Below are 27,817 nucleotides of genomic sequence, written 5' to 3' on the forward strand. Positions count from 1 at the left end.
AGGGGCCCAAAATTGCAAAATAAAACCTTAGATTCAATAAACCAGAAATTTTCCTTTAAAAAGGAAGCAGGTGGGTGTTCGTGGTGCGATAAGGAAAAGGTTTTGCTTACCCTGATTGTGTGTGCTGAAGGTTTGAGCTTCACCCAAACTGTAGGTTTAAGCCCCAGCAGCTCTTCACATACTATAACCACTATGTAAATAAGAAGACATTAACAGCTCTCACCAAACATTAGTTAACCAACCATCACACACACACACATTTAACATCTGTACATATCCCCCCACTGGTAAATCAAAACCTAAAAACAGAAAAATGAGAGGAAAAAAACAAAACTAACTCACCACTGCCATAATGCAAGAACACAAAGGCAAAAAGCAAGTTGACATGTTCCTCAAATCTTCGCCAATCGATCAAAACCTTATAGACTGCAGACTGATAAAACTCATCATTTACATATTTGACTCTTTTAGAGTTTCCATGAAAAAATGTAAACATCCACAGTCAACATGGTTACCTACCCATTTATTTTTCCCATAGTCAATATTATATGTCTCACAGAGCTTTTCTATGGTGAAACTTTCAGAAGGTGGGAGCTTAAGATTGCGCTGTTGAGAAAACAGATTTTTTATTTATTTATTTTATCCACAGCTTAAATCAGTTAACTTAAAACATTTTTAACTTTGGTTGAATTTGGTGGTCATAAGGTATACCTATATGATTGATGCATTATCCAGGAGAGTCCTTTGTTTCTGTTTTAAGCAACACTAAGGATAATGTTAAAAGAAATAATTTCAATGGAAATAGATAATGAAGAAAAATACTTCTGGAACAAGCAACTCAACTTTACTGCAGGGAAAGAACATGCTCCTTCAAACCTCAATTTAGTTACTGTAATATGCGCCAATCCATTACTATTAAACAAGGAACAGTCCATTCAAATAATGCTGGATCAAAGTCAAGCAGTACTGGATCTGAAGGTCACTGAAAAGTTTGATTTAATCAGAACTGATCTTTTATGAGACTACGTGTTATAGTATACACCATCTCTGAGAATCCTCCGTCAATATAGAATACACTATTTAATTTCATAAATATATACACAACAGAATCACAGAATTAATTATTTCACTGTTTTTATACAGGCTGTATAAAGCGCACAACTTTTTTTCTACTAATATTATGTATTGCAATTGCTTCCAATTCACTGCTAGCTTAACCAAAAGTCACAGGCAAACATACATTCAACATATATGAAAAATAATAATAAATAATAATTTATTTGCTTTAAGTTTAATGAAGCACAAAATAATGGCCCTATAAAAGGTTTACCAACTTGTTCAACACTAGCATTTGCTAATACTAACAGCTAGCTAGTTTTGGTAACTATATATTTTTTGATATTTCTGCAGCTTTGGCCTGAAAACATGGTGAGATGTTACTACATAGTAAGCTACATACAAAAATATTTAAAACTAACTTTAAATTTTCCTTAAATTTATAGTCAAAATGGCCAGTTGAAATTGCCATCACATTGTCTTTCAGATATGATTTCTCACTCAAACCACGCTGTAAACCAAATATGGTCAAAGAAAAAATGAGAGAAATTTACACAGTCAGATTGTAACCTGTTGGCTAGTTCACTGTAACCACGTCTCTCTCTGATCCAGCAGCCCTGCGTTCTGTCTACACCACGACTTCAGTCTGTTTTCCATCCAGAGAGAAGACACCTAACAGAACCTGGTATCACAATGGCCTTCCAGTGTCTCTCCCATGCTCATGTATGGAAAGAGCTCAGCAGTGTTTCCACAACAAACACAACAGGAACTTTCTCTGCTCTGCTTTCTCACCACTTTTCATCGCCTCTGTCAACATGCTCGCGTCATTTGGAAAACGGAGAGGACGGCTCGGGTTCATACTTTAATTAATTGTGATTCATTTGATTTATTGTTTAAATGAATGAAGGTGACACAGGCCTCTGTTGTCATAGGGAGGAATTTCATAAACAGTGATCATGTTTACATTTTCTTGAAGATAAAAAGTCTATACTTAAGTCAGACTGTTGCCTTTTCTTTATAGTGTATTGTTTATATAATAATAGAAATCACTTGAGCAACTTAACATAACTTGAAAATCATGTTTTTATTTACCTCCAGTGGTTTAACTACTCTTCTTGCTGCAGTTTGTTTAAAAAAAAATACACAACTAAATAAATCATAATAATTCCCTTATGTAAGATTATTAAATAATTATGGTTACACTATTTACTCAGCATTTTACAGTTGAAAACTAAACTTGTCGGTCCTCTGGTGGACAAACTATGTAAGGGTGGCAGTGTTTCTAAACCACTTATCTGCAGACATAACACCAGACTATCTATGTGGTCTCTCTAACTGACTCATTAAAATATGTGAAAGCGGTTGAGATATTTTGCTAACTATTAAAATCCAGACCAGCCACAAAGAGAAAAGGACTACAGTGATGTTGTCTTAATCCAAGAGCTACTTTAATATAAATGTTAAGGGCAAAATATGTGGCAGCACAACATGGCAAAGAAAGGCACATCCACTGTTTCTACAAGGCCTAAATGTGATTTAAATCTGGCTTAAAGCTTCATCTAGCGTATGAAATAAACTCTGTGCTCCATACAAAACAAATTCAACCAATAGAAAACGTTAACTGGCTTATTTTTCTCGTAATATATAACAGCTTTTAGTTTTATAGATATATATAAAATTATACAAAATAAAGAAAAGAACTATATTATTTTTTTAAATCCACATTCAGTTCACTTAAGTCAGTTTGCTTCATGAAGGAATAATAACCACAGGTCCTCTTCAACAGAACTGGAAGAAAAGAAAAAAAAGAAAGATCGTGATTAAGATTCTTTTAAGTTTCAACCTATAATTAGAGCTCATTTTGCCTAACTTAGAGGTAAAGGAGCCCTATCCAAACAAGTTAAATGAATTGTCTTCCTCATTAAGCTGTTCATTAAAAGCTAAAACACAGTTACGCTGAGTCTAACTTTAAAACGCAAGATGCCATTTGTTTACTTAATTAAAACCCTGCATTGTTTACATGTTTTATTGCTAGATGTCTTTTTTGCTGCCTTTGTGGGTACATTGCTATGTTTGTTGGCACGTTACTGCTGCCAACTGCCAATCAGTGGAATAGCATAAAACAATACAATACAAATACACACTCCTTAGCAATACTAGTGGTCAAAAACTCCTTAGGGAAGGTTTATCTCTTGCCGCCATCTTTGTAAGTTATTACAGCCAGAAAGTACTTGCTTTGAGCAAAGCAGTGGAACCTGAACAGAGCTGATGTGGGATGAACCAACTGTTTAGTACTTTTAATTAAAATTATTTCTCTTACATTTGATGAACTCAGCTAAAAACTGCACTAATCTCTATATTCTATTTAAACAATGGATGAAGTAACCATGTGTCATGTGAAAGGTGTCACCTGTAGTGACAAACAAGAGAATGCAGGTCTACAGAGCTTTTTAGTTTATTTTAGCGCATAGTTTTGCTTTTACAGCACATTTTCTGTTTGGTCCAGTCTCAGGCTCTCAGCAACCCCGCTTTTTTTGATAAGCCTACTGTACACTATCGGCCCAGCACCAAACAGCGAGAGAGACAAAAAGTGAACAAATAGCTGGTGAAGAAAGTGGAGCATCCACCAGCTGAAGAGCCAGAAATTTTTTCAGGAGTTGGTGCAGACCAAACCAGAGACAGAAGGATGGTAAATATTAGACTAACAGTTATTAACAGATTTGCTTAATGTTCTTCAATTGATGCAGATTTAATCACAGTAGATTAAGCAACATATCTCTAGTAACACAAACTTTTAAATATTTTATTAATTTGCTTAATTAGCTTTAAACATTTTTTGGTGTTGGGTGTGTTGTTGGGTTAATACCTACTATGTATAATGTCAACTTTCCCATCCATCCATTTCAGAAATACAAATGTGGTGCGGACCAATGAGCATCTTATGAAGAACTACTGGCAGCTATGGGCATGGTTTAGGTATGACAACAGCAAGAAGCAAAGCAACTGTTCAAGAAAAACAGTGGCGTCTCCTGGAGAGATTGGCGTAGATGCTGTTACTGCATCAGTTGTATCCAAACTGGAGAGTATTTCTTCATTGAAAGAAGAGCAAAGAACGGCACTGAAGGCTTTTCTGGATGGAAAATGTGTTTTTGCTCTTCTCCCAAGTGGCTTCAGCTCTCTTACGACATCATATGGTTCGTTGATATGATTGGTTGAAGTTAACACTGATAGACAAATGGTTCATCCAATCACCTGCCAAGTATTTGTTGAAGGTGCCTGCCGTTTTGCAGTTATCAAGAACAACTTCTGAGATGGTTAAGTGTAATAAATCATCTGGTGCATTCGCTTGCCAAATTACACGAAATAAATATTTCTACATGTGATGTTCTGTGTGTCATTGTAATAAGAACTTCCCAAAACTACAAGAAGGGGAAGGAAGAAGTAACAATGGAGAAGAAAAGAGAGGGATGCAATGGAAGGAGGAGGGTGAAAACCACAGCGAGGAGGTGTGAGATGTAAACAAGAGGTGAGGGAGGGGAAGGATGAAATGTGAGGAAAGTGAAAAAGAGAGAATGAGAAGGAAGGAAGGTGAGAAGAAGACAAAGAATTAAAAAAGAAAGATCAAAAATAAGCTGTAAAGCAGAAACATTTGAAAAATTGGGGGATGAGAGCGTTAGGACATAAAAGGTGAACGGAAGCAGCACTAACTGAAGGAGAATAGAGGAAGAGACCAGTCTCTGCTGCCATCTTGTGGTGGGAGTCTGTTACTGACATTCAGGTCAATCACTCAGCCTTTATTACACTTCAAAAGGGAAAAAAAGTGTATTGTAATTTAGTTATTAATTGATTTTAACTGGACCTGTCCCATGCACATAAATACTTCAGTAAATAATGTCCTATATATATATCTATATATATATATATATATCTATATATATATAGATATATATATATATATCTCAGAGTGCATTTCAACATGAGAGATGAACTGTTAAACATTTGATAAGAAAACACATATTTCATGTTTATTCTGAACAACCTTTACATCTTTATTGTATAGATTGATTTTGCAGGTTATTTTTGTGAATGTTTCACTTGTTGATGGGTGGATGGGTACATACATACACATTTATTTTATGGGTGGATATACATAGTACATGGAAGAACTGATCTCTGTATTTTAACCCTAAATTAAACATTTAGCCGTTTGTTAATAATATTCAATACTACTAATTAGTATTTATTGTTTCTTTACCTTCCATCGGTTGCCACAGCTGTTACATAACACAAAGGTGGTCATTGGCTCATCAGCACTGCGAGTCTGGACCTATAACACACACATGAAATAACATAATGAAATATTTACCTCAAACTTTTTTTTCTTTTGCCATTTTATTGTATTCTTTTGAATTCGTCAGATTTTATTTGCCTAGTCACAGTCCTGAAATGCTCCAATCCTGATTCAGGCATGTAAAACACTTTGTAACTTTTGTTTTGAAAAAGTTAAAGAAGAAAAAGAAGTTGAGAAAGTTAAGAAAACACACCTGTGTGTAGGTGCAGCTCTTTCCGTGACACTTGTTGCAGATGAACATGTCCGTCTCAGTTCCTCCAACCTTCGACAGCTGATGCTCTCTGATGGACTCTTTAGTCAGAGCCTCTCTGATCTGCTTCAGCTCTGCACTCGCCATCTCCTGCACACACACGCACACACTTCAAATATTTAAATAGACAGGATTCAAATATTTACAGCGGTTAGATGCATTCTTTGACACTTGAATGTGCTCAAAAATAAAATATCAGTATCACTAATCTGCATTTATATGCTAGCTCACTGATATTTGCAATGAGGGACTGGACAATGTTTAATCTGTTTATCAGATTAATATATCTCTTTGACCTTCATCTTAAAAAACCCCCACAAACCCTAAAACCAGCCTTAACACTCAAACAGCCCCTTAAAGATGTAAGGATGAGACTAAATGTCTCCATGACTAACCTCAGCGGTCATGCAGGCAATGCGTTGAGGCGAGATGTTTCCACACAGGACATTACGCCGCAGGTCGGGATTCTTCTGGTCCTTCAGGTTGGAGATCCGGCTTCGTAGACGAGATTTATATTTCATATCTGTTGACTTAAACTCCTGGAAGATCTGTGGGCACGATGAGCAGTCAAGGACAAAAACACTACAAGTGATGACAAAACACACACATCCTGTATGTATCTATCACATGCATCTTGGATGCGACACTGCCTTAAGCTCCTCTTCACTCTGAATAGTACTGATTTGACTTCACGTAAAATGTAAAAATACAAAAGGATTTGCACACTTGCACATAATGTATGTATCTGTATGAAAAGATTCTCAACTTAGCAAGAAGTCTGCTAAGTTTGCGTCAGTGAAACTAAAACACATAGGATCTTGAAGAATATTTGGCTTGGAGTCAAAGAGGATTAAATGTCTACAGGTTGTTCAAGGCTATGGTGCTTATTTTGCATAAGAACACAAAATTGTTTGATGGACATAAAAATGGGGAGACAGCCTTACTATTCTTTAGGTCCACTAGAGGAAAGGTCATGTTGTTAACTAAATCAGAAAAGTGTAACACCTATATGGTGACAATTTAGGACATCTCAGCCTCAGCTTATCAGGCTCAGCTCTGCGTTGTTAAAGTCAGCTCAATTCTCATCAGCTTCAATTTGGGCTAAATACATTATGTTTAACCATTCAACCATCATTTTGGAGGACATAGTTTGGGGTGCTGTTGAACTGTATTGCATCATACAGAGAGTTGTTTCTGTTATTTAGCCTACCATTATTAAAGTGAACATGGTGGACATAATGCTGAGCAGACACACGGGCCTACGTCGCCCTCACAGAGTCAGTCTGCAAACACAGCTCAAGTGTTTCTCTAAGTGAAACACACCTCGAAATCCTGTTCTGTTGGTTCATGTGTGGTTACAGCATTGAGAAAGTGAAAGGATATCCTCTTCAATTTGTGCTGCGAGGTGCTCACAGTCGACTCCAATTGTCTTGTGGTCATCTGGAATGAACTCAAACAACACACACACACGCTTGTTTAATTTTAAGTGTTATAAACATTAATTCACTTTTTACAAAAGCAAAATGAATGGCACCATGATGAAACAAACTGGGAACATGCTAACAAAATTACTAACACACATTTGCTGCCAGAGTTAGATTTTCACATATTTATTTGATCGGTTTATTGTTGTTGGAATAGATCTTAAAATAATATTTTTTTTTTGAGTACTTAGTAATGCTCTTACCCAGAACTAGGGATGAAACAATTACCGGTTTAACGGTAAACCATGGTAAAATTCCTGACGGTTATTATTACCTTACACATTTTAATTACCATGACAACCGGGTACGGTTAACCGCGCTGTCACGGCAAACTGTCCAGCATCTCCCAGAAGCAGGCTCGCATGCGCAGAATGCAACGTGGGTCTGTTTGGGTCAATGACAACACGGTGGAAGACAACGCTGCAGAGATTTTTCAGTCACTCTGAAGTCTGGTCGTATTTTAGTTTTTATGAGAGCGCTGAGGGAAGCTTGATTGAAGAAAATAACCTTATAGTGAACGCAGGGCGAGTTAACTTTTAGCTTTGGCTTGTCTGTCTGACTTGCTAACAGCGTGTAAACTGAAGCTCTGAGTGTTGCTGCTTTTGTAAAAACACTACAAGTTGTTCTGCTGCTGTGTGCGTCGTGTGTTGGCAGAGTCTATTCGTCCGCTGCACATGAGAACACGTTACGCAGTTTAGTCAACCAACCAGCATATCTAGAAACGCTACAGACTGCTCTGTATTTACATCAGTTGTTGGACTCAATGCAGTTACTATCACTGTCTTCTAATGACTTATTTGTTTTTATGTAATTGTCCGAGGGGTCATTGTATTACATATATTATATAAAATATAAAATCTTGATAATGCACACTTGTTTTCATATGTTTACAAAAGGTATTTGCGGTTTATTTTTTATGCAAACAAAATGGCAATTGTATTTGTAGTTTTCAATATAAAACTTGTGGAAATGGTTTCAGTGTGTGTATCAGTACATTTTAATCTTTTTCGGCACATTTTTACAATACCGTGATAATACTGATAACGATGATAATTTTGGTCACTATAATCGTGATACGAAATTTTCATATTGTTTCATCCCTACCCAGAACAAATGTTAAGTTTTGATCCAATTGGAAACAAGAACTTTTTCCATTTGCTCACTTTGGAATTAAAAAGATCACCCAGGTCTTGTCAACTTTTTTGGATTGTGAAAACACCACCTATAAAAAAGTACTTCCTTACCATCAGTCTGCAGCGCTGCCACCAGCAGCTCTCGGCACTTGTTCCGCACACTGTCGGTGGTAACAGGAGCGGGGGGGAAGGAGGTGACCAGAGGTGGGAGGGTTGGGGTAGTGGGACTAGTGGGCGTGGTTGGGGTGGTGGGGGGCTCCCTAGACTTCTTGCTGCTGAGTAGTAGAGTAGAAATGATGCAAAATATAACGCAGTAGGGTTTGGAGTGACAGAAACATGACTGTGGTTAAAGGACAATCCCACTTTAAAGAGGTCGTATTATGCTCATTTTCAGGTTCATAATTTTATTTAGGCGTTTTACAAGAACAGGTTTATATGGTTTAATTTTTTCTTTGTTCGGAGTTGTACATGCACAGAACCTAGGTAAGGACTACAAGCCAATCAGAAGCAAAGTAGGGCGGATCCTGAAAAGCAAGGTAGTGTGATCCAAAATAAAGCCACTTTAGACGGTAACGAAAGGCCAGGCTTCTTATTTATAAACGGTGCGTACGTACAAAACAGGGCTGGAAATGTGCGTACGCCACTTCCCAAGCAAAGGTTGTGATCTATAAAAAACAAACTTGACGGGGAAATGCGTTATGTTAGTAAACTCTGAACCATGCGTACGCACATAAAGAGGAGAAATGGGAAATGTCGACTCACATGGCAGAAGGATGAAACTGTGAAATGAAGGCCTACTACTGTGTAAAATATATCGAAATATTACCACTGAGTCGTATAGGCTTAAAGCCTTTCTAAATAATCATACACTCGTTTGTGAAAGAACACCTCAAATATGTTGGACAGTTTAATCAGGAATTATGTTAATTAATAGGCCTACTTACATGCATTGAAATTTATTCTCATAAATAAGGTGAACAGGAGGACAAATTATATTTAAACTGATGCTGTTTTCAATGTGTCAGTCGAGCAAATATGAGTGAATAGTTTCATGTAGTGTTATCACATGTTCGTTTCCTTATCGAGCCAAACGCTGTGCACCAGCGTGTGGATGCGATGCGCTGCTTTTAAAAACACATTTTGGAAAAATAACACTATTTTATTGTCATTTCACAACAAGTCACGGGCTATTTCTTTCAACTCATCGCCAGCCTCGTTAAGTGAGTGGGCTGTAAATACATGTTTAAACAAAGGTGGAATGCATTTGGTTTACTCTCTTTTTAAATGGGGGGACCCAAGTTAGTACCTGGGTCATCCCGTCTTGCTTGTGTTTCAGTGATGTCACTACTCAAGAGGGATGTCCCTTCCTGCAGATCGGTTATGAAGGGTTGGAGCACCGGTGCCCCCTTTCCTCCGTGTGTTGCATGAAAGTGCAACACACCAACCACCAAACAACATGCTTCAGCTTCACTAAAAGGAACATGAGTGTCACACTGAGTTAAATCTCGTTTTGTAGCTTCTCTTTCAGAATTTGCCTCCTTTTCTTCATGCAGTCAGTACGTATTAATATTAATGAGGGGCGTTTCACTGACCATTTATAGGCAACTATGGGCGTTTGAAGGGTCAGACATGGAGCTCCCTCACATGCGCCACATTTCGCACGGTTTTATAAGTCTGAATATTTTTTGGCATACGCCATTTTAGGCTTTTGGGCGCACATACACTTTTGGTGAGGTTTCTACACACAGTTTTATAAATGAGACCCCAGGTTTTTAGGCTGTTCAGAAGCAGAGTTTTATGAGGGAGATGGGAACTCCCTTTCGGGTGGACTTGGGCTTTTTCTCTTTGCAAATCTATTACATGCACAAAAATCATATATTCCAAAATAAATGAAAGGAAAAAAGCCAAAAAGCATAATATGACCTCTTTAAACCTTCTGTTATTAAAGACAACATGGAATGGAAAATTTCCTTTCTCTTCATGAGAATCATGCTGCGTTCCAGACAACTCGAAAGCTTCAGAAGTCCAACTAGAAAAAGTATATTGGCTATGTTCCTACTGGGGCAAATCCATCTACCCCAACTTCATGAAGAGGAGGTTGTCAGACGTCACACAACAATGGCAGCACCAATAGAAGCGCATATTATGAATGGTAAACATCAACTAAACGGCAACATAAAGTATGTAGATTTGCCTGTATTTAATTAAAATAATACATACTATCATATAGTTAAACCACCTATGTATGTAAATTGATGTTGCAAGTGTTATTAGGTAGTTAATCACAGTAAACAATCTCTGAAATTCATCTTCTCTGCACAAATGTTATTCAGGAAAACGTTAAAAATGCCAAAAAATGTGAAAACTAAATATACTTAAATATACAATATGTACTGACTTTTGAAGATTACCAACCAATGTAGCTGCACAGGAAATTAATGAGTAACGTATATTTGAGTCACTGTGTTTCCACTGGGAAATTCAGACATCCAGCTGTGACTGGAACGCAGCATTAGTCCATCTTATGTGGCCTCATCCTCATCCATTGTAATTAAAAAATGACATCATCACTGTGCGACAGACCTTTTCTCGCTGCTGCTAGAGTCCTTGGAGGTGGATGATGACCTCACAGGTGGGCCTTCCTTCTTCTTCTCCTTCTCCTCCGAACCATCTGAGACACAAAACAACAAACACATACATGGATACACATTTCTGGCTCAGTCATAATGTTAGGGCTGGGCAATAAAACAATATTAACTATCTTGACATAATTTTTCTCAGTAACAATACAACAAATGTTCAATGAATGTTCCATGTTTGATATAATTCATTTAAATTACAAAATGAACTAGCACTTAATTATTTTTATTAAAGGTTCAGTGTGTAAGTTTTTGTACGATCTAGTGGTGACGGTTGCAAATTGCAACAATGGATCACTGCGCATTAAGGTGCCCCTCAGATGGTCCATTTCCCGAGATGTGAAGTTGTTCTTACGACTTCGGTGTGTTCATGTGCTCTTAAGTTGGAATGTGGATTCACCGTGGACGCTACTACAAAGATGTGTTGGATAGGATTATCATCAATTTCATTTCTAAATCCAAAAACAAAAATGCTGTGAAAACTTTCAACATATGGTCCTTTTTTAATATCTTTATACAATCTAGACCTCCCTTTCCAAGCGTGTAGGAGAAGGTGGCCGACACGCTCTGTTGGCCCTTGTGCTAAACAATACATGTGGTCCTCCATTTGTTCTAATTGCTCGTTTTTTTTTTCTTCTAACATTATTAGACGACGACGACGACGACGACGACTACTACTACGTACATATTCAACGTAGTGACAAAGCAGAAACAACGCAACATGGAAACTTCCATGATAGAAATGGTTCATTCTAAGCTAATAAAAACAATAAATAAAACAGTTCATTATGTTAGGTTTTTATTCACTACTGAAAACATAGTACAGAATCTCACAAAAGTACACCCGACATTTTTGTAAATTTGTTTATATCATTTCATGTGACAACACTGAAGAAATGACACTTTGCTACAATATAAAGTAGTGAGTGTAGAGCTTGTATAAAAAAATAATAAATAAAATAAATTTGTGTAAATTTGTTGTCCCCTCAAAATAACACATCACACAGCCATTAATGTCTAAACCGCTGGCACACTCACTTCTGTGAGATACTGTATATTATCAGAATCGGGTTTATTGCCAGGTACATTTTCACATACGAGGAATTTGCCTTGGTATAAATTGGTGCTTACAGTACACATGAAACAAATAGAAATATATAAAAAGTAAGGAGATCAAAAAAATTTACAAGTATACAAAAAATACAACAACACTACAATGACAAGAATGCGCATGAGCATAAAGCACAGTTGAGCGTTGTTGTAAACTGTGGGGTCAGGAGTGTGTATGAGTGTGTGTGTGTGTGTTTGGGGAGGGGGGCATGAGAGTCCGTGACAGACGGGACCCGGGCCTTGTTGCGAAAGCCCACTGCCATCGGAAAGAAACTGTTCTTGTGGCGAGAGGTTTTGGTCCTGATGAACCGTAGCCTTCTGCCAGAGGGCAGAGTCTGGGAGGGGTCAGCCACAATCCTTTCTGCAAGCCTCAGAGTCCTGGAGATGTACAGTTCCTGAAGAGATGGAAGGTGACAACCAATCACCTTCTCTGCAGAGTGAATGATACGCTGCAGCCTGCCCTTGTCCCTGGCGGTGACAGCAGCTCCTGAGTGGTGAGTACCAGATGGTGATGGAGGAGGTGAGGATGGACTTGATGATGGCGGTGTAGAAGTACACCATCATTGTCTTTTGCAGGCTGAACTTCTTCAGCTGCCGCAGGACATACATCCTTAGCTGGGCCTTCTTGGTGATGGAGGTGACATTTCTCACTTGAGGTCCTGGGAGATGATGGTGCCCAGGAAGCGGAAGGAGTCCACAGTGGCGACAGGGGAGTCACCCAGGATGATGGGGGAGGGTGGGGCTGGGCTCATTCTAAAATCTACGACCATCTCCACTGTCTTCAGAGCGTTGAGCTCCAGACTGTTCTGGCTGCACCAGGTCACCAGATGGTCGATCTCCCACCTGTAGGCGGACTCATCCCCAATGAGCCCAATGAAGGTGGTGTCATCCGCAAACTTCAGGAGTTTGACGGACTGGTGACTGGAGGTGCAGCTGTTGGTGTACAGGGAGAAGAGCAGAGAGGAAAGAACGCATCCTTGAGGGGAACCAGTGCTGAGGGTCCTGGAGTCAGAGAGATGTTTTCCCAGCTTAACATTCTGCTTACTGCCCATCAGGAAGTCTGTGATCCACATGCAGGTGGAGTCAGGCACGTTCAGCTGAGAGAACTTATCCTGTAGCAGGGCTGGGATGATTGTGTTGAAAGCAGAGCTGAAATCCACAAACAGGATCCTGGCGTAGGTTCCTGGGGAGTCCAGGTCCTGGAGGATGACGTGAAGGGCCATGTTTACTGTGTCATCTACAGACCTGTTGATTTTGTAGGCAAACTGCAGGGGGTCCAGAAGTGGGTCAGTGATGGATTTTAGGTGGCACAACACAAGGCGCTCAAAGGACTTCATAACCACAGATGTCAGGGCGATGGGTCTGTAATCGTTTAGTCCAGGGGCCCGGTCTCCACTCCTAAACGCATCTTCCTTTTCCAACCTCTGCTGTCTGAGCTTAGCTGTGATCCGGGGTTTGTCATTGTTATAACTCACCCTGGAGCGTGTTGGAATGCAGCTGCCCTCACAGAAACTGATGTAGGACGTCACAGCCCCTTTATACTCATCCAGATTGTTGGTAGCAGTCCTGAAAACATCCCAGTCAGTGTAATCCAAACACGCCTGGAGGTTCTCTACAGCTTCACTGGTCCACTGCTTTGATGTCCTCACCACAGGTTTATAGATTGTTAGTTTTTGTCTGTATGCAGGAATCAAGTGAACCATGGCATGGTCAGAGTGTCCCAGTGGATGTCGAGGGACGACGTGATAGGCACTGCTTACTGTGGTGTAGCAGTGATCCAAAGTGTTCCCCTCTCTGGTTGGACACTTGAACTGTCTGTATTTGGGGAGTTCATGGCTGAGGTTTCCTTTTGTTAAAGTCACCAAGAACAATAACAAAGGAGTCCAGGAATGTCTGCTCTACCCACAGTACACCATCAGCACGTTGGCCTGCGGTGGGATGTAAACACCGAGCAGAGAGTAGCTAGCAAACTCATGTGGAAAGAAGAATGGTTTACAGTGTATCAGTAAATATTCCAGGTCATGACAACAGTGTTGCTGAATCACTGTCACATCGTTACACCAGCAACTGTGAATGTAAAAACAGACACCTCCACCTTTTGTTTTGCCGTAGAGTTCTTTGTCGCGGTCTGGTGTGTAGACCTGAAAGCCAGCCAGCTGCAGCGCAGAGTCCGGTATTGATCCACATAGCCACGTCTCCGTGAAGTACAGAAGAGAAGATTAAAGTCTCTATTTTCCCCCACCAGTGGCTGAAGTTCGTCCAGTTTATTGCACAGTGAGTGCATGTTGGAGAGAAATATTCCCGGTAGCAGCGTGCGGTGTCCTCTTCGGTGTAGTCGCACCAGCGTACCAGACCTCCTACCTCTCCTCCGGCGTCTCACCACATGAAGAGCGGAAAGTGAAGCCTTGACCAGAATGTCCAATAATTCCGCTTATGATACTATAAAAGTCGGAATTAAATCCGCTGGTGTTGTTCCCCTGATGTTTATGAGCTCTTCTCTGGTGAAAGGGCTCTGGGTATCACAGCAGAATGCAAAGTTAACAAACGTAAACAAAACAAACAGAGCGCACCAAAATACCATGGCTGCCCTGAGCGGCGCCATCTTACCATTTATTGCATTTCTGTCAAGAGACCCTCCTAAATATTACACACTGAACTGGGACCTTCCTTGTAGAACTGAGTTCCTTGACTCAGTACATCAAGCCGACCGTCATTAACCATTAACTTAAGTTCGACAGACAGATCAGGGCAGTTGTTAAATCAAACTTTTTTCAATTGATGCACCTGGCCAAAATAAAGCCAATTCTTCCGAGGCAGCACTCTGAGTGCGTCTTTTAGCTGGAATGCGTAAACTCGAGCATACTATTTATTATATGGTTGTTTTATTTATTTGTATTTTGTACCTCGTGTAAGCTATGTATTTCATGTCTGTTATTTATTTTTCTGTACAGCACTTTGTGGCTGCTTTGGCTGTTTTAAAGTGCTCTGTAAAATAAATTTTGATAGATTGAATTTTACTCATGCAAAAATGATTTTACCATAATTGTTGTTGAATAACTGAATGTTCTACCTCAGATTTATTTCACAGTGTCTCGCAGTTTGGCAAATGTTTGTCATTTTCTGACCACAAACAAAAGTTTAAAACCACACTTAATGGTGCGTTCCATTTGACATGGGAAGTCGGAATTTCCAAATTCATAGTTCAAAATTTCAAGTCGGATTTCTGACTTGGGAAGTCAGGGGGAACCGCACTGCCCCAACTTCTTGATCCGAGATGGCTGTCGGGGTATCAACAGTTAGTGAAAGCTGTAGTTTATCCTGCTTATTAGCACTTCTGTGTTCACAGAAATTTTCATACATAAAGTGCTGTCCAGCTGCTGTCTCTGGACGTGTTGCCTATGAGTAAATACCGCACAATGCTTTTTTTTTTTCCTTTTTTTTTTTTTTTTTTTTTTTAAAATCAACCGCCGTTTCAACAGCTAACCTGGCTAATTGTAAACAATGGCTGGCTGAGCGAGGTTTTCCAGCTTGTTAACTGTAACGCTGTCAACTCGGGTATGAAGTCGTTCCCAGCTCCCACCTCCGACTTCCGAGGTAAATGGAACGCAGCAAAATCATCAGATTTCTTCAACTTTCACTCAGGAGCAAAAATCATTTTAAACTTGCCATATTGCTTGGCCCTACCTAAAATTAAGAAACATTACGCAGTAGACACATCAACATTTCATACATGTACAATGAAACCTGTGGAAAAATTTTGGATTTGATTAGAAGATTGATTTATGAGGCAAAATTCCTATATCATAGCAAACAGTACAATTATCTTTCTTCATCACCTGTATCATGACAGTATAGTTAGTGTATTTAGAGAGGACATCATGTCATGTTAGGTCCTCACAAAGTTAGAAGTAGGAGAGCACTCAACGCATACCCAGCAGTTTCTTCCAGGACTTAATGAGAGCTTTGGCCAGAATCTGAACTTCTTCATCTGAACTCTGCTTCCTCACCGCGTTCACCGACATCCCAACTCTGGTTGACTGCGAGAGCGAGAGAGACAGAGAGAGAGAGAACGGGGTTGTGAAAAACTGATATATGGTTTATATGTTTTCATACTATAAACATTATATATATAAACAATTTCTTTCCTAAGAAACCAGTACATACATCCTTGTTGTTTGTTTTTACTTATTTGGTCAAAATTTTAACAACCAAAACAGAAATCATTTTATTTATCCGCCGTGATAGTGCCCCCCACGTTAATGCTTTTCAGTGGCCATGACTTTTGGGTTCCAATTGACAGCGTTTGTGCTGTAATTTGATTGTTTCAACATCTGTGTAAGCAGGCACTAAAATAGTTAATGTATTATGTAACACCACAGTTAACAAACAGTTAACCAACTGGTGGGTGGGGGGGTTAATGAAATCACTATGAAATAAATTAATCATGTTTTTATTGCCCCTTTTGTGAATGGGTGTAACATTACATAAAAACGGCACATGGCTGCTTTCTCGGTCCCTTGGAACAGCCATTGTTCTGCATCCTATGTGAAGAAATGGGGTCAGATTTTCTGCATGCGCACTCCCAAGCCTCTTGCCTACTTATTCTGCACTGTACACACAGTGACAAAACTGCAGCTAACGAAACGGAGTCTGCTAACACCAAAAAACAACCGGCTCCAAGCACAACACAGACTCCAACACAAAGCATGAGAAATATATTGTGATATTGTGCTTTAGTTGTCTCAAGTGAATGAAAGTTATTGCCGACCAATTACTAACTTTATCCACTGCAAAATACTATAGTTGTAATGTTGTGGCTTGCCACATTACTTCACCAGCTAACACAATCCATATTACTATCCTCTGTACCAGTATTATGTCAAAGTGCTAATTTTAGCCAGCAAGAAATTATATAATGGTACAAAGCAAATGTGGAACTATTCGTTTCTAAAACTAATATTAATGTAACGCAAGGGCGTCCAGCTAAATTAGCATGGATTGGTTGTGTGTGGGTCTCAATCTCTTTAACTTAGGCCTTCTCTTGTTATATCTGTTTCGGCCGATGCCAAGTTCTTGCTCTTGAGCAAGTGAGGTGCACATGCTCGGGAACCTAGTGGTTGCAATCTGAAACCTCACCGCTAGAGGCCACTGAAAACTCCACATTGCCCCACAATAGCCGTGTTATAATTTTTGTTAGTTTCTTTTCACAAAAAGTGTGGTAAATTAATATTTCAGTTTGGCTTTAACATGTTATGCTGTTTAAAATGTCTTCATAATGTCTGCACAATTCAAATCAATATACTTTATAGGCATGAATGGTTAGGTTCAACAATGTTGTCAAAGCAGAAAGTCACATATAAACAATAACAAAGTATATATATAAATAATAAACAATAAAATTAAATTAAAAAGGGGCTATATGTAAGTTTTTCAACGAAATTACTTATGAATCAAATTTTCATTGCCTAAATGTGAATGGGCTCAAAACTCACTTAGAAATTAAGTTTAATGTGACCACCCCCTCCCTGTTTCTGTATTTTTGAGAGAAATAAGGAGTCGGCTGTAGCCTTACCAATTCAAAATATTAACTGCATAATGAAAAGACATGAAACTACTGTCATATTCTTTAATTATAATAAAAATATCCTGCTCAGAATTGCCACTTCATAACATCATCCTCTTATTGTGGCTTAATAGGTTGACCAGACGTCCTGAAAAATCCGGGACAGTCCCAAATTACGTGCAGTTGTCCTGACTCCTGTCCGGTTTGTCCCAAAAATTAGACCCAACATGAGTTTTGATTATAGCCTAATTAAACATTAAATACTGATCGTTGTGTAGTTCTCTTGCTACAGTAGAGGTTGCAGGTTATCTGTACATTGTGTCAACAGCGTTGTTACAGCCACAAAGTACCACTCGTCGTGCTCTTTTCTCCATTTTGTTTTCTTGTGGTAAGTGGAAGTTACAGTCGCGAGGACACGGAAAGTGTAGCTTCAGGCAGCCACGGCACGGCGGAGACATCTGACACGCACTGATGACATGAATAAAATAAAAATAAAAATTAGGTAAAAGATCATGATTTATCCACTGTTACATATCCCCAGTAACTGTGTTTTTACTAATGACAAACAGGCGACTTCATGAACAAAGATAATTAATTTTAGTTGTGTTTAGATTCCTCCGTCCTGAATTTCACTCATTCTCATCTGCTCACCCTATGACTTAATCTTAGATTTTTAGCGAAGTTTGCAGTGTTGCCAAAGTATTTCACTGTCTTTGCACACAGATCACACACAGCATCATTATTACCTTCTCAGCTAAAATACAGCCAGACCTGACTGTTTTTAGTCAGCCAGACTCAGTATTCAATCGCAGGTAATGTAAAGGGCCGCAGCGGCTCACTTCAAAGAAGCTCCGTCACAGAGCCGTAGCGCAAGCATGACTTTGACAGGCGGAAGGAAAAGTAGTTGCAATCAACCGAGTATAGACCATTCTGATGACAGTTATATACTTATGATAAAACATACACTCACTCCAAATTACTGAGTTTAGATCCTTTTATATGAGTATCGATCCTAGAGCAGGAAACGTTGGTATCAGAAATAGATACTTTAGAGTCGATCCGCACATCATTACTCATGAGTTCAAGCGAGCACGCGTACGAGTACGCACCTGGTTGCAATCTTAGAACCGCACTGCTAGTGGCTGCTGAAAACTACATAATGCCTCTTTAAAAAAAGAACAAACAAACTAAAACCAAATTGGTCTTGCATTGAAAATATGTCTTGCTTTTTGACAAGCAGTAATTTTTCTATGTATGTAAAAGTTCAGCATCTCTCCTGTTATAATACCAGGTGTAAACAGACATGGTGGAGTCGGTGGATAATGTAGATGCTTTGGTCTTTAGCTCTAAGGTCATCGCCACAGAATTATTGTTGCACAGAGGCGCTCATGCAGCAGCATGCCTTGTGCAAAGACATGTTGTTTTCACTGACATGCAGACACGGATACAGAAACATGGGATATAAAAGAAGAAGCAGAAACAAAGCGGATCGTGTCAATGGGTGTCGGCCTGGATATGAATTAGTATCTGGTATTGTATCATCACTGCAGCAAGATTAGGAGTTCAGCAAAAACTTTTTTTTTTGTTTTAATTTTTTTTTAATTACATTAGCATGTAAGAAAACCTGTGTATCAGTCAACAGAAATAACTTCTTGGTCATCCTGAGGCCAGACTAGTAGTGGCAGTGCTAGTGGTTATACTAGTACTGGTAACAGCAGTGATAACTACCGTAAAACTTCAATTAATAGCCGAGCCCCAAATACCTCCTTTACTGGCCTGGTGCGGGAACACATTTTGACAAATAAACGCCTGCCTTAATTAAACGCCTGGTCTGGTTTTTATAGAAGTTCTTTGGATGTATAAAACCTCTTAAACCCCAAGGGATCGCCCGCTTTAGCTGCTTCTAAGCTGCTTAGATCGTTAATACAAATATTAATGTTTAAGCGTATGATCAATATGTCAATATGGACATGCTGAACATCGTTAGATCGGTTAGATTCTCCACAATACCACTGTTCATTTAACGGAAACAACAAGACCCAAAGTTTAATTCTTCTAGATTTACCGGTGTTTGCATGGCTACAAGAGAGGAAAAGGGAAAAAAAGCTGACTCACGTTAAGTTTGAAGCGCTTGTTAAGTCTGCTCGTTAAGTCCGAATGTGTCTTCCTTTAGTCTGTAAGGGTCCACCCATCAAAAGAATCAAAACAGCTTTTCAGAAAAATGTATCCAAGTTGTAAATCCTGTCATGTGAAGTCCATCGCTCTCTGTCTGCTAACATCTCTCATCCTAAATATTATTTTTGTATACAGACCTAATGGATGACAGTGGTAAGATGCTTCAGTTTAATACATTTAAAGACAAATTCAAAAGCCAGTGCTCATTTAAGGATATAGCAAAATTTGTAAAGTAATCCAAAACACGCTCTTACAATCAAACATACGTAAGTAGTCTTGCCAGAATTAAAGATCAGAAAAATGCGATAGGAAGTGCGACAATAAAACTATTTGCAGCCTTCACCCATAATTATTTTTATGATTATGCAAAAAAAGCTAATATTAAAACAATAGATAATAAACTAATAATCATAGATAAATATTTAAAATACCTGAAATGGCCGATTTCTCCAAAAATAAAAGAAATGCAATTTAAAATTATTAATAGGTATTATCCAGCCGCAGAAACATTGCGAAAAAGATTCAGATTTGAGGTTGACCTATGTTGTTTCTGTCTGGTGGAGCCAGAGACTACTGAACATCTTTTCTTTTCGTGTCAAATTACATTACAGTTCTGGCAAAACGTGAAAGACTGGCTTAATGTCAGAATAAAGAACATAAATAACTTTGAAGCGCAGCAGATTTTACTATACAACGATAACCTGTCCAAGGATATATGTGAGATGGTCAACATTATCATAATTATGGGAAAATATCACATTCACGTATGCAAGTTGAAGAAGCAAAAACCTATGTTGAATTGTTTCAGGAATGAATTAAAGAAATATTTATCTTCCCTACAAGTACTGTCGGATAAACACCAGCCAATGCAAAAATTGTGTCACACTATGCTGCAATATTTAGTGTTTAATTAACGATAAAAAGATACATATCACCTGGATCTGTTATAGGTCTGGAGTGATAACTGGTGAATTCAATGTAACTATCTGTAGTTATATACAAGCACCAATATGTCTACTCTCAGCTAAAACTTGAGATAGTTTTTTGTTTTTGTTTTCTCTGGGTGTTTATTGGAAAAGGGAAAAATCTACTACCTTTTGTAGGTGTAACAAGACTCTCAAAACTACAATGTATGACATAGTAAAGTTACGGTGACACGGAAGGAAGAGCTGAACAATAACTGTTGAATGAACGGAAATAATGTGCCTTCATTATAATTTCATAATTATCTATTTTTGTTTCAATTTTGTATTTTTCTTTTTTTGTGTGTGTCCTAAATTGACCTAACATGTAAATTTACTATCACTAGTATTGTTGTTATTATTTTTAGTGGAGCCTTGCTGTTCTCTTATGTTTTGTATGGTTTTGAAGAATGCAAATAACTTCCTGACGAGATTTTGTACAATTGTGAATCGTAAATAAATTTTTTTAAAAAAACAAACAAAAAAAAAACATCTCTCATCCTGCACCGTGTTTTCATGAGGTGGCTGACTTCAAAATAAAAGTGCATAAGCCTGTCTGTCGAGCTAGATCAAATGAATGACGTGTATTTGATATTGTTTAATAATTTTTACATAAGTATTATTCTGTTTGATATAAATAAACTGTCATAGTAGTTTCAATTTTGTGCAAAGAATAATAAAGGCCTGTCCCATATGGACGCCTGTCTCAGATAAAGGCAGGGTCAATTCAGTGATATTAGCAAATAAAAGCCCCAGCTATTATTCAAAGTTTTATGGTATACTTCATTAGGTTGTGTACAAAGGGGTGGAGTTAATTACCTGCAGGGTCTCCAGGGACATCTTGATGTTCTTTAGTTCCCTCAGCAGGTCAAGAGCTCCATCCTGTAGACAGAACAATAAACAAAAACCCTCACATCACCTTCTTACCCAGTAAATGTGGCCTCGTGTGAACACATCAGTGAGTAAACCCACAGGATGAATCTTTTTTCCCCAATAATGGGTGTCTTTCAAACAGGGCTGACACTTAATCTCTGAATTTTTTTGTTCATTAAATGGACATCCATCTGGCGAACTGACAGATTTGTTTTAGTGGACATCACACATTTAACCAATTAAAGTCAAGGTGACTTTATTGCATGTGAAGATTCATGGTTTCTTCCCAAAACTCCCACCCACAGCTGAACAACTGTCACCCAGATGCCCTGAGACAATCGTTCAATGTATACTAAAGGTTACAGAGAAGATGGTGAATCCACGAGAATGTATGTCAGTGAGTGGAGTTTTCTCTGGACGGAGCTCTTGCTCACTATTGTTCAGGAGATTGTCACTTTAATTTCACTAGGTTATCAGCATTATACAGCTAGTTAGTTCACTAGTGGTAAATGCCACATCATTAACGTTGGAAGCTTACGTACCTCAAATTTAATCAGAATTGATCAAATTACTATGTGTAATATGTCAATGTTGTTCGTGGTGCTAAACCCAGTAAATGAAAATGATCCACTACTCTACAGCTCTGCATAGATTTTAGCCTCCATTAGCTCATTGTTTTGGTTCTCTAGCTGTACACATATTGTATCATTCATCGCTCTCAATAACCTCCCAAATAAACCACAGCCAGCTGCCCCAAGACAACACACACAGACAAGCTGAGGGTACCCTCCCTGCCCACCACCAAACAGCAGAGCTGTTGAAGACATTCAAGCATTTAGCACATCAAGAACAAGATACTTCCCTTAGGAGTTGGTGGAGACCAAACCAGAGCTAAATGAAAAGTGAATATTGGGGAAAAAAACAATGTTGCTCCATGTCTGCTGGATATAAACAGTCAATTCTTTACTACCTTAGCCACAAGTCATACATAGGTGAATTTATTTTAAAGAAGTCATATTATGCTCAGGTTCAAAATCTTATTTAGGGGTTGTACCAGAACAGGTTTTCATGGTTTAATTTTCAAAAAACACAATATTTTTTTTTCATTGCTGCAGTTCTTTTCACCCTGTGTGTTAAAGGCTTTGTTTTAGCTATGGAGTGATCATCTTGCCTCTACATGAGCAGTTCCTAGTTAAGGACTACTAGCCAATCTGAAGCAGAGAAGGGCGGGTCAGTGAGGAGCCAGTAAACACAGCTTCTGTTCTGTTGTATATCTTACCAGCTTAGCAACATGGACGGGAGCAAGAGTTTCAGAGTGGTGAGTTATTAATCTGTAACGAAAGTATTTACTTTTCATACTTTCATCCAAAAAGTTTTAACTGAGCTCTGTCTCTACATCACAGTAACAACTTTATGTCTATTGACTGCCTGGAGGGTAGCTAGTGTTTGGGAGGGAAAGGAGAGGTGTGTGCTGCAGCTCAGTGTTCTTTCCCTGGTGTTTTTAAGGGTGTGTCGGACTGCCGCTTGACGAGCATTATGACATTTTGCTTTCATCCATGCATCGTCAAAGGGAAACGGCTGGACTACAAACAAGCGATTTTAAGGCAGTTCAGAGCAGTGTTTTCTGTGGGAGTTCGGAACTCCCTTTGGGGTGGACATTTCGGATTTTTCAATTTGCAAACCTATTACATGCACAATATATATATATATAACTCAATAAAGGAGACGGGAAAAGCCAAAAGGCATAATATGACCTCTTTAAAGAAAACTGTATAAAACAGTTTCTGCTGAGACCTTCTCCATTATCCACACTGGTGTCACTTGGTTCAGGCTGTGGTGGTCATGCAGACTGAGGATGGTTCAAAATATATGAAGCTTTTAGTTTAATATGCGATTGGTCTGTATGTAGTATAGGGATCCATAACACTGTGTCCAAAATGTCTTTGGATAACCACCGCTTCACTGTGCAGAACGACGTACAGTACTGTGTAAAGGTATTAGGCAGGTGTGGAAAAAAAAAAGTTAGAATGCTTTCAAAAGTAGACATGTTAATAGATTATATCATTTAACAAAATATAGTGTAAAGTGAATGAACACAAGAAAACACCAAAATCAAATCAATATTTGGTGTGACCACTCTTTGCCTTCAAAACAGCATAAATTCATCTAGGTTCACTTGCACACAGCTTTTGAAGGAACTCGACAGGTGGGTTGGTCACTTCCAGGACTCCTTGTTCTTCTCTACGCTGATGATAGTTCTTAATGACTTTCACTCCATGTTTGGGGTTGTTGCCATGTTGCAGAATAAGTTAGGTGCCGATCAGACGCCTCCCTGGTGGCCAGTACTTCTCAGCATTGAGGAGACAATTGATTCTGACCAAATCCCCAACTCTGTTCGCAAAAATGCAAGAAACATCCACCATGCTTCACTGTTGCCTGCAGACTCCTTTTTTTTTTAACCTCTATCCAGCCCTCCGGCAAACAAACTGCCTCCAGCGGCAGCGAAATATTTCAAATTTTGACTCATCTTCCAGAGCCCCAGCTGCCAATGATCAGACTTCTCCGGACAGTAGATGAGTGTTCCAGGGTCCCACGGTTTTCTGCCAATTCTAAGCTGATGGCACTGCTGGACATCTTCCGATTGCAAAGGGAAGTAACCATGATGTGTCCTTCATCTGCTGCAGTAAGTTTCCTTGGCCGACCACTGCGTCTACAGTCCTCAACGTGGCAAGTTTCTTTCTGCTTCTTTAAGAGCTTGGACAGCACATCTGGAAACTCCTGTTCCTCATTGCTGAAATTTCACCAAATACGATTTGATTTAGATTTTTCATCTGTTTACTTAAGGCTTGTGCAGACCACACGACTTTCAATGTCGGCAGTTCTCTGTGCTGTTCAGACTACAAAACTTGTGTTGTCTTGTAAAGGCCACGACATACTTCCTTTTGGACAATGCGTAGAACAATGCATAGGCTTAGACAGGCATCAGCGATGCAAGTGGCATTGTTCATATACTTGCCTGCGCACTTTGCGTGTACCTGGAGGATTAAACGTGAATCCACTTGGGGGCGAATCATGGCCCCAAGTGGATTCACGTTTAAGACACCGGATTATCTTCCTTGACAACCTCTGAGTTTGCACATCGTAAACAAACTTAACATAGTCACACTTGAGGAGGTTATGATTTTAATGAGACATCATAATGATCTCGGTAATTGCGGACTAGTTCCAGGAGTTTTATTGTAAACATCCCACCATAAATCTCCTTTTTTCAAGTCTGCTGCTAACCTTCTTCTTCTTTTGCATTTAATGGCGGTTAGCAAACCAACTGCATACCGCCACCACCTGGGCTGGTATGTGGAACAGTAGATTGCTGCTGACCTGCCTGATTAAACAAAGCATCGATGCAAAGAATTTGTGTCGAAGCATTTTATTAATCAATTTTATCAATTTAATCAATGAATCGTTTCAGCCCTAGTTCACACATAACAACAGGCGATCGCCGATCAATCGCTGATTTGCCCCCGATCACAGCCCGACGGTTGGCGAGTGCAAGGACTGGAAATTGGGCTTAAAAATCATGTAGTGTGAACTAGGCTTTACTTGTATTTTGTTAATTGACAAATAGAATCTATTAACATGTATATTTTTCAAAGCATTCTTGCTTTACAGCATTCCTGATTTCCACTGCTAAAAAACATTTGCACAGTACCGTATGTGCAGCGTTTGTTTTCACATTCAAGTGTATAAGCACAATTTTGTGACATCATCAACATACAACTTACACAAGTGCGATGTACAGCAGCAGACATCTTGTGTCATCTGAGTTGTTTGAGGAGGAAAGAGGAGATTTTAACTATTTTTAAAGAGGGACTTGAACTTTTTTGGGGGGGGGGAACCATCTTTATTCTTATTCAAAGCAGACTATTTTTAATAATTTAACATAGTTGAAGGTCAAACTTCCCTGCTTATGAACAGAACTGCCCGCTGGCATTCAAGTGTTATTAGACATATTTTGATCATAAATGTCTGAATGTTCTTTATTCATGTACTTAATGCTTAATCTCTCCATTATAAAAGTAAAAACTATACAGAACCCTCCTGGGTTCATGCTAAACGTTTAAGTAAACAATGCTCCAACATGTGCAGTGACACCTACACTTAGGCCTACAAATAAATAATAGTTTTTTAAAAATAATTTCTTCCCTAATAACTGACTCACCTTTTGCTCTGTACTCCAACACACAACAACAACCACATGAATTTAATAACCTCTGGAGCTACAGGTAAAACATTATGAGGTGGGTTGACTAGATAATTGATTCAAGCTGCGAGTGTTTTAATTGGCAGCTTTTTGACCAATAGCTGCCGTGATTTATTGCCAAACTATCACCAAAAATCACCAAAAACAGAAGCGTCAGCCTTGTTGTGTGTGAGATTATCAGTAGAAATGTGCAAACCCTCCTCCACAGAGCTGTGATCATGAGTTAAAACACACTCCCCGTGTTTCCAGAATTTTCCCTCTATCAGCAGTTAAAGGTAGAGCTCATCACCTGATCGCGTGTTTTCCAGCGGATGCAGCAACTGTTTTTACACTCACCGTGTTTTTCTTGTGCACCATTTTATCCAGCTTTTTGGCGATGCGCTCCACTTCCTGGTTATTAGCCATTTTGAGCTGATTTCTCGCCTTCAGTTCTCCTCCTCTGCTGCGGTGAAAACCCCCATTGATGAGGGAGACAAACTCTCCCCGTCGCTCTCTCTTTCCTTCTCTACGCAGCCTGTCTGTCTACTTCTCTCCCAGCTGCTGCCTCCCTCTCGTTTGTTGTTATGTGACACCGTGGGGCGCCGGGAGTTGTAGTTGTAGTTTTAATTTTTTGACTCGCTCCTATTTCATCCTGGAGTGGCCAAAAGGCTTACTGGAGGACACTTCTCGGGTGTGGGCATCTGATTTCTCCGCAGGGTTCCTTATTCATGCTGCATCAATCATTAAAACTATAATTAAAAAGTACAAATGTGTCTGTTTATGTAGCAACATTTTAGCCTATTTTATATATCTTATTTAGGCTATATTGTTGGAAAACAGTGAGGAATTGCTTAAGTTAATTGAATTTGGGAGCAGCATCATGATCCTTAAGCAAGGCTCACAAAAGTGTTCTGATAATGTGATTTTCTTAATTTGTGCATGCCATGCTTTTGTAATTTTGTAATAGCCAATAAAACCACAGCATTTTTTAAAGTGTTGCTGTTTGTTAAAGGCCCATTTTTAGCTCCATTTTGTTCATCCTAGAGAGGCAGTCTGAATCTGGTCCAAACCTTCATGCTACAACATCAATACAGACTACAGGACACAAACTAGGCTATTATAGGAAACCATCTGGAAAGCTCGTGCTGCAAAAAATATCGCGGGTGACAGAGACCGTGAAAGGTCAGGTGTAAAAACAAATGTACATAATGGTTGCAGCACCTTCAGGACCTCTCATTGTTTTCTTTTTACTAGAAGGTTATTTCACCACCTCCAACTATTTTATTTCTCTCTACAGTTGAACGTGTGGACATTTCCATTTTGAAATATTTCTTCAAATAATTATCACTGTAATCTAGGTAACAAAGTGCTTCACAACAATCAATGTAAAACATAAACAAATCAAATAAAAATTGGTATCACGGTGGTTTTACCACAATTAATAGGTAATTAATAAACAAGTCAATATACAAAGAAAGGAAAAATAGATTGGGTTATTTTGGCATTTATTTTTTACCCTAACCCTGAAGAATCATTATTTTATTTAAATATGTAACTGTTTTTATGCTTGTAAAACGTTTTGAACTTTGAACTTTATTTGTTTATTCATCTCACACTGACCTTGAACCTGCTTTATTTCTTTGCACCAAACAATCAATATATAGTGTAATTAGACACTTTCTAAGTTCAGCCTGCATGTACTTACTATGTCGTTCCTCTAGATGTCAATGTTAAGTTATTTTCTGCATAGTGTCCAGGGTAGGAATGTTGACAATAGCATACAGTAAATTTTTATGTGTATTTTTGTAAGATGCCAAGCTTTGAAAAATACACAATTTATTTGGAAAATATGTGAGTGACTGGTGTCTCCAAGATGATTTAACTGCAGTTTCATTCAGCTCAATGCAAATGTGTAATGATGAAGCCATCATGGGTCCAGATGAAGGTTTAGGGATTGAAGACTTTGATTTATTAATGAATA

At 38.8% G+C, this 27,817-nt stretch overlaps 1 protein-coding gene across 2 annotated transcripts; it reads right to left on the bottom strand.

Moving 5' to 3' along the window:
* Positions 1-2,482: 2,482 nt before the first annotated feature.
* Positions 2,483-26,396, bottom strand: tcea2 (transcription elongation factor A (SII), 2). Of its 2 annotated transcripts, none has more exons than XM_046057584.1 (10): positions 26,194-26,396; positions 21,543-21,605; positions 15,955-16,060; positions 10,858-10,945; positions 8,386-8,546; positions 7,041-7,097; positions 6,053-6,207; positions 5,601-5,747; positions 5,312-5,383; positions 2,483-2,844 (listed from the first exon to the last, which is right to left on the bottom strand). In XM_046057584.1, exons 1-10 carry the CDS (start codon positions 26,260-26,262, stop codon positions 2,836-2,838), a joined length of 927 nt encoding a protein of 308 aa, XP_045913540.1. In that variant the 5' UTR covers positions 26,263-26,396; the 3' UTR covers positions 2,483-2,835. The 2 variants fall into 2 exon arrangements, with proteins under 2 accessions (XP_045913540.1, XP_045913539.1); XM_046057583.1 differs by having other exon boundaries at positions 8,386-8,549; positions 26,194-26,395.
* Between the last annotated feature and the right edge of the window lie 1,421 nt (positions 26,397-27,817).

Source organism: Micropterus dolomieu, linkage group LG08 (genome assembly GCF_021292245.1).
Source record: "Micropterus dolomieu isolate WLL.071019.BEF.003 ecotype Adirondacks linkage group LG08, ASM2129224v1, whole genome shotgun sequence".
Classification (NCBI taxonomy): domain Eukaryota; kingdom Metazoa; phylum Chordata; class Actinopteri; order Centrarchiformes; family Centrarchidae; genus Micropterus; species Micropterus dolomieu.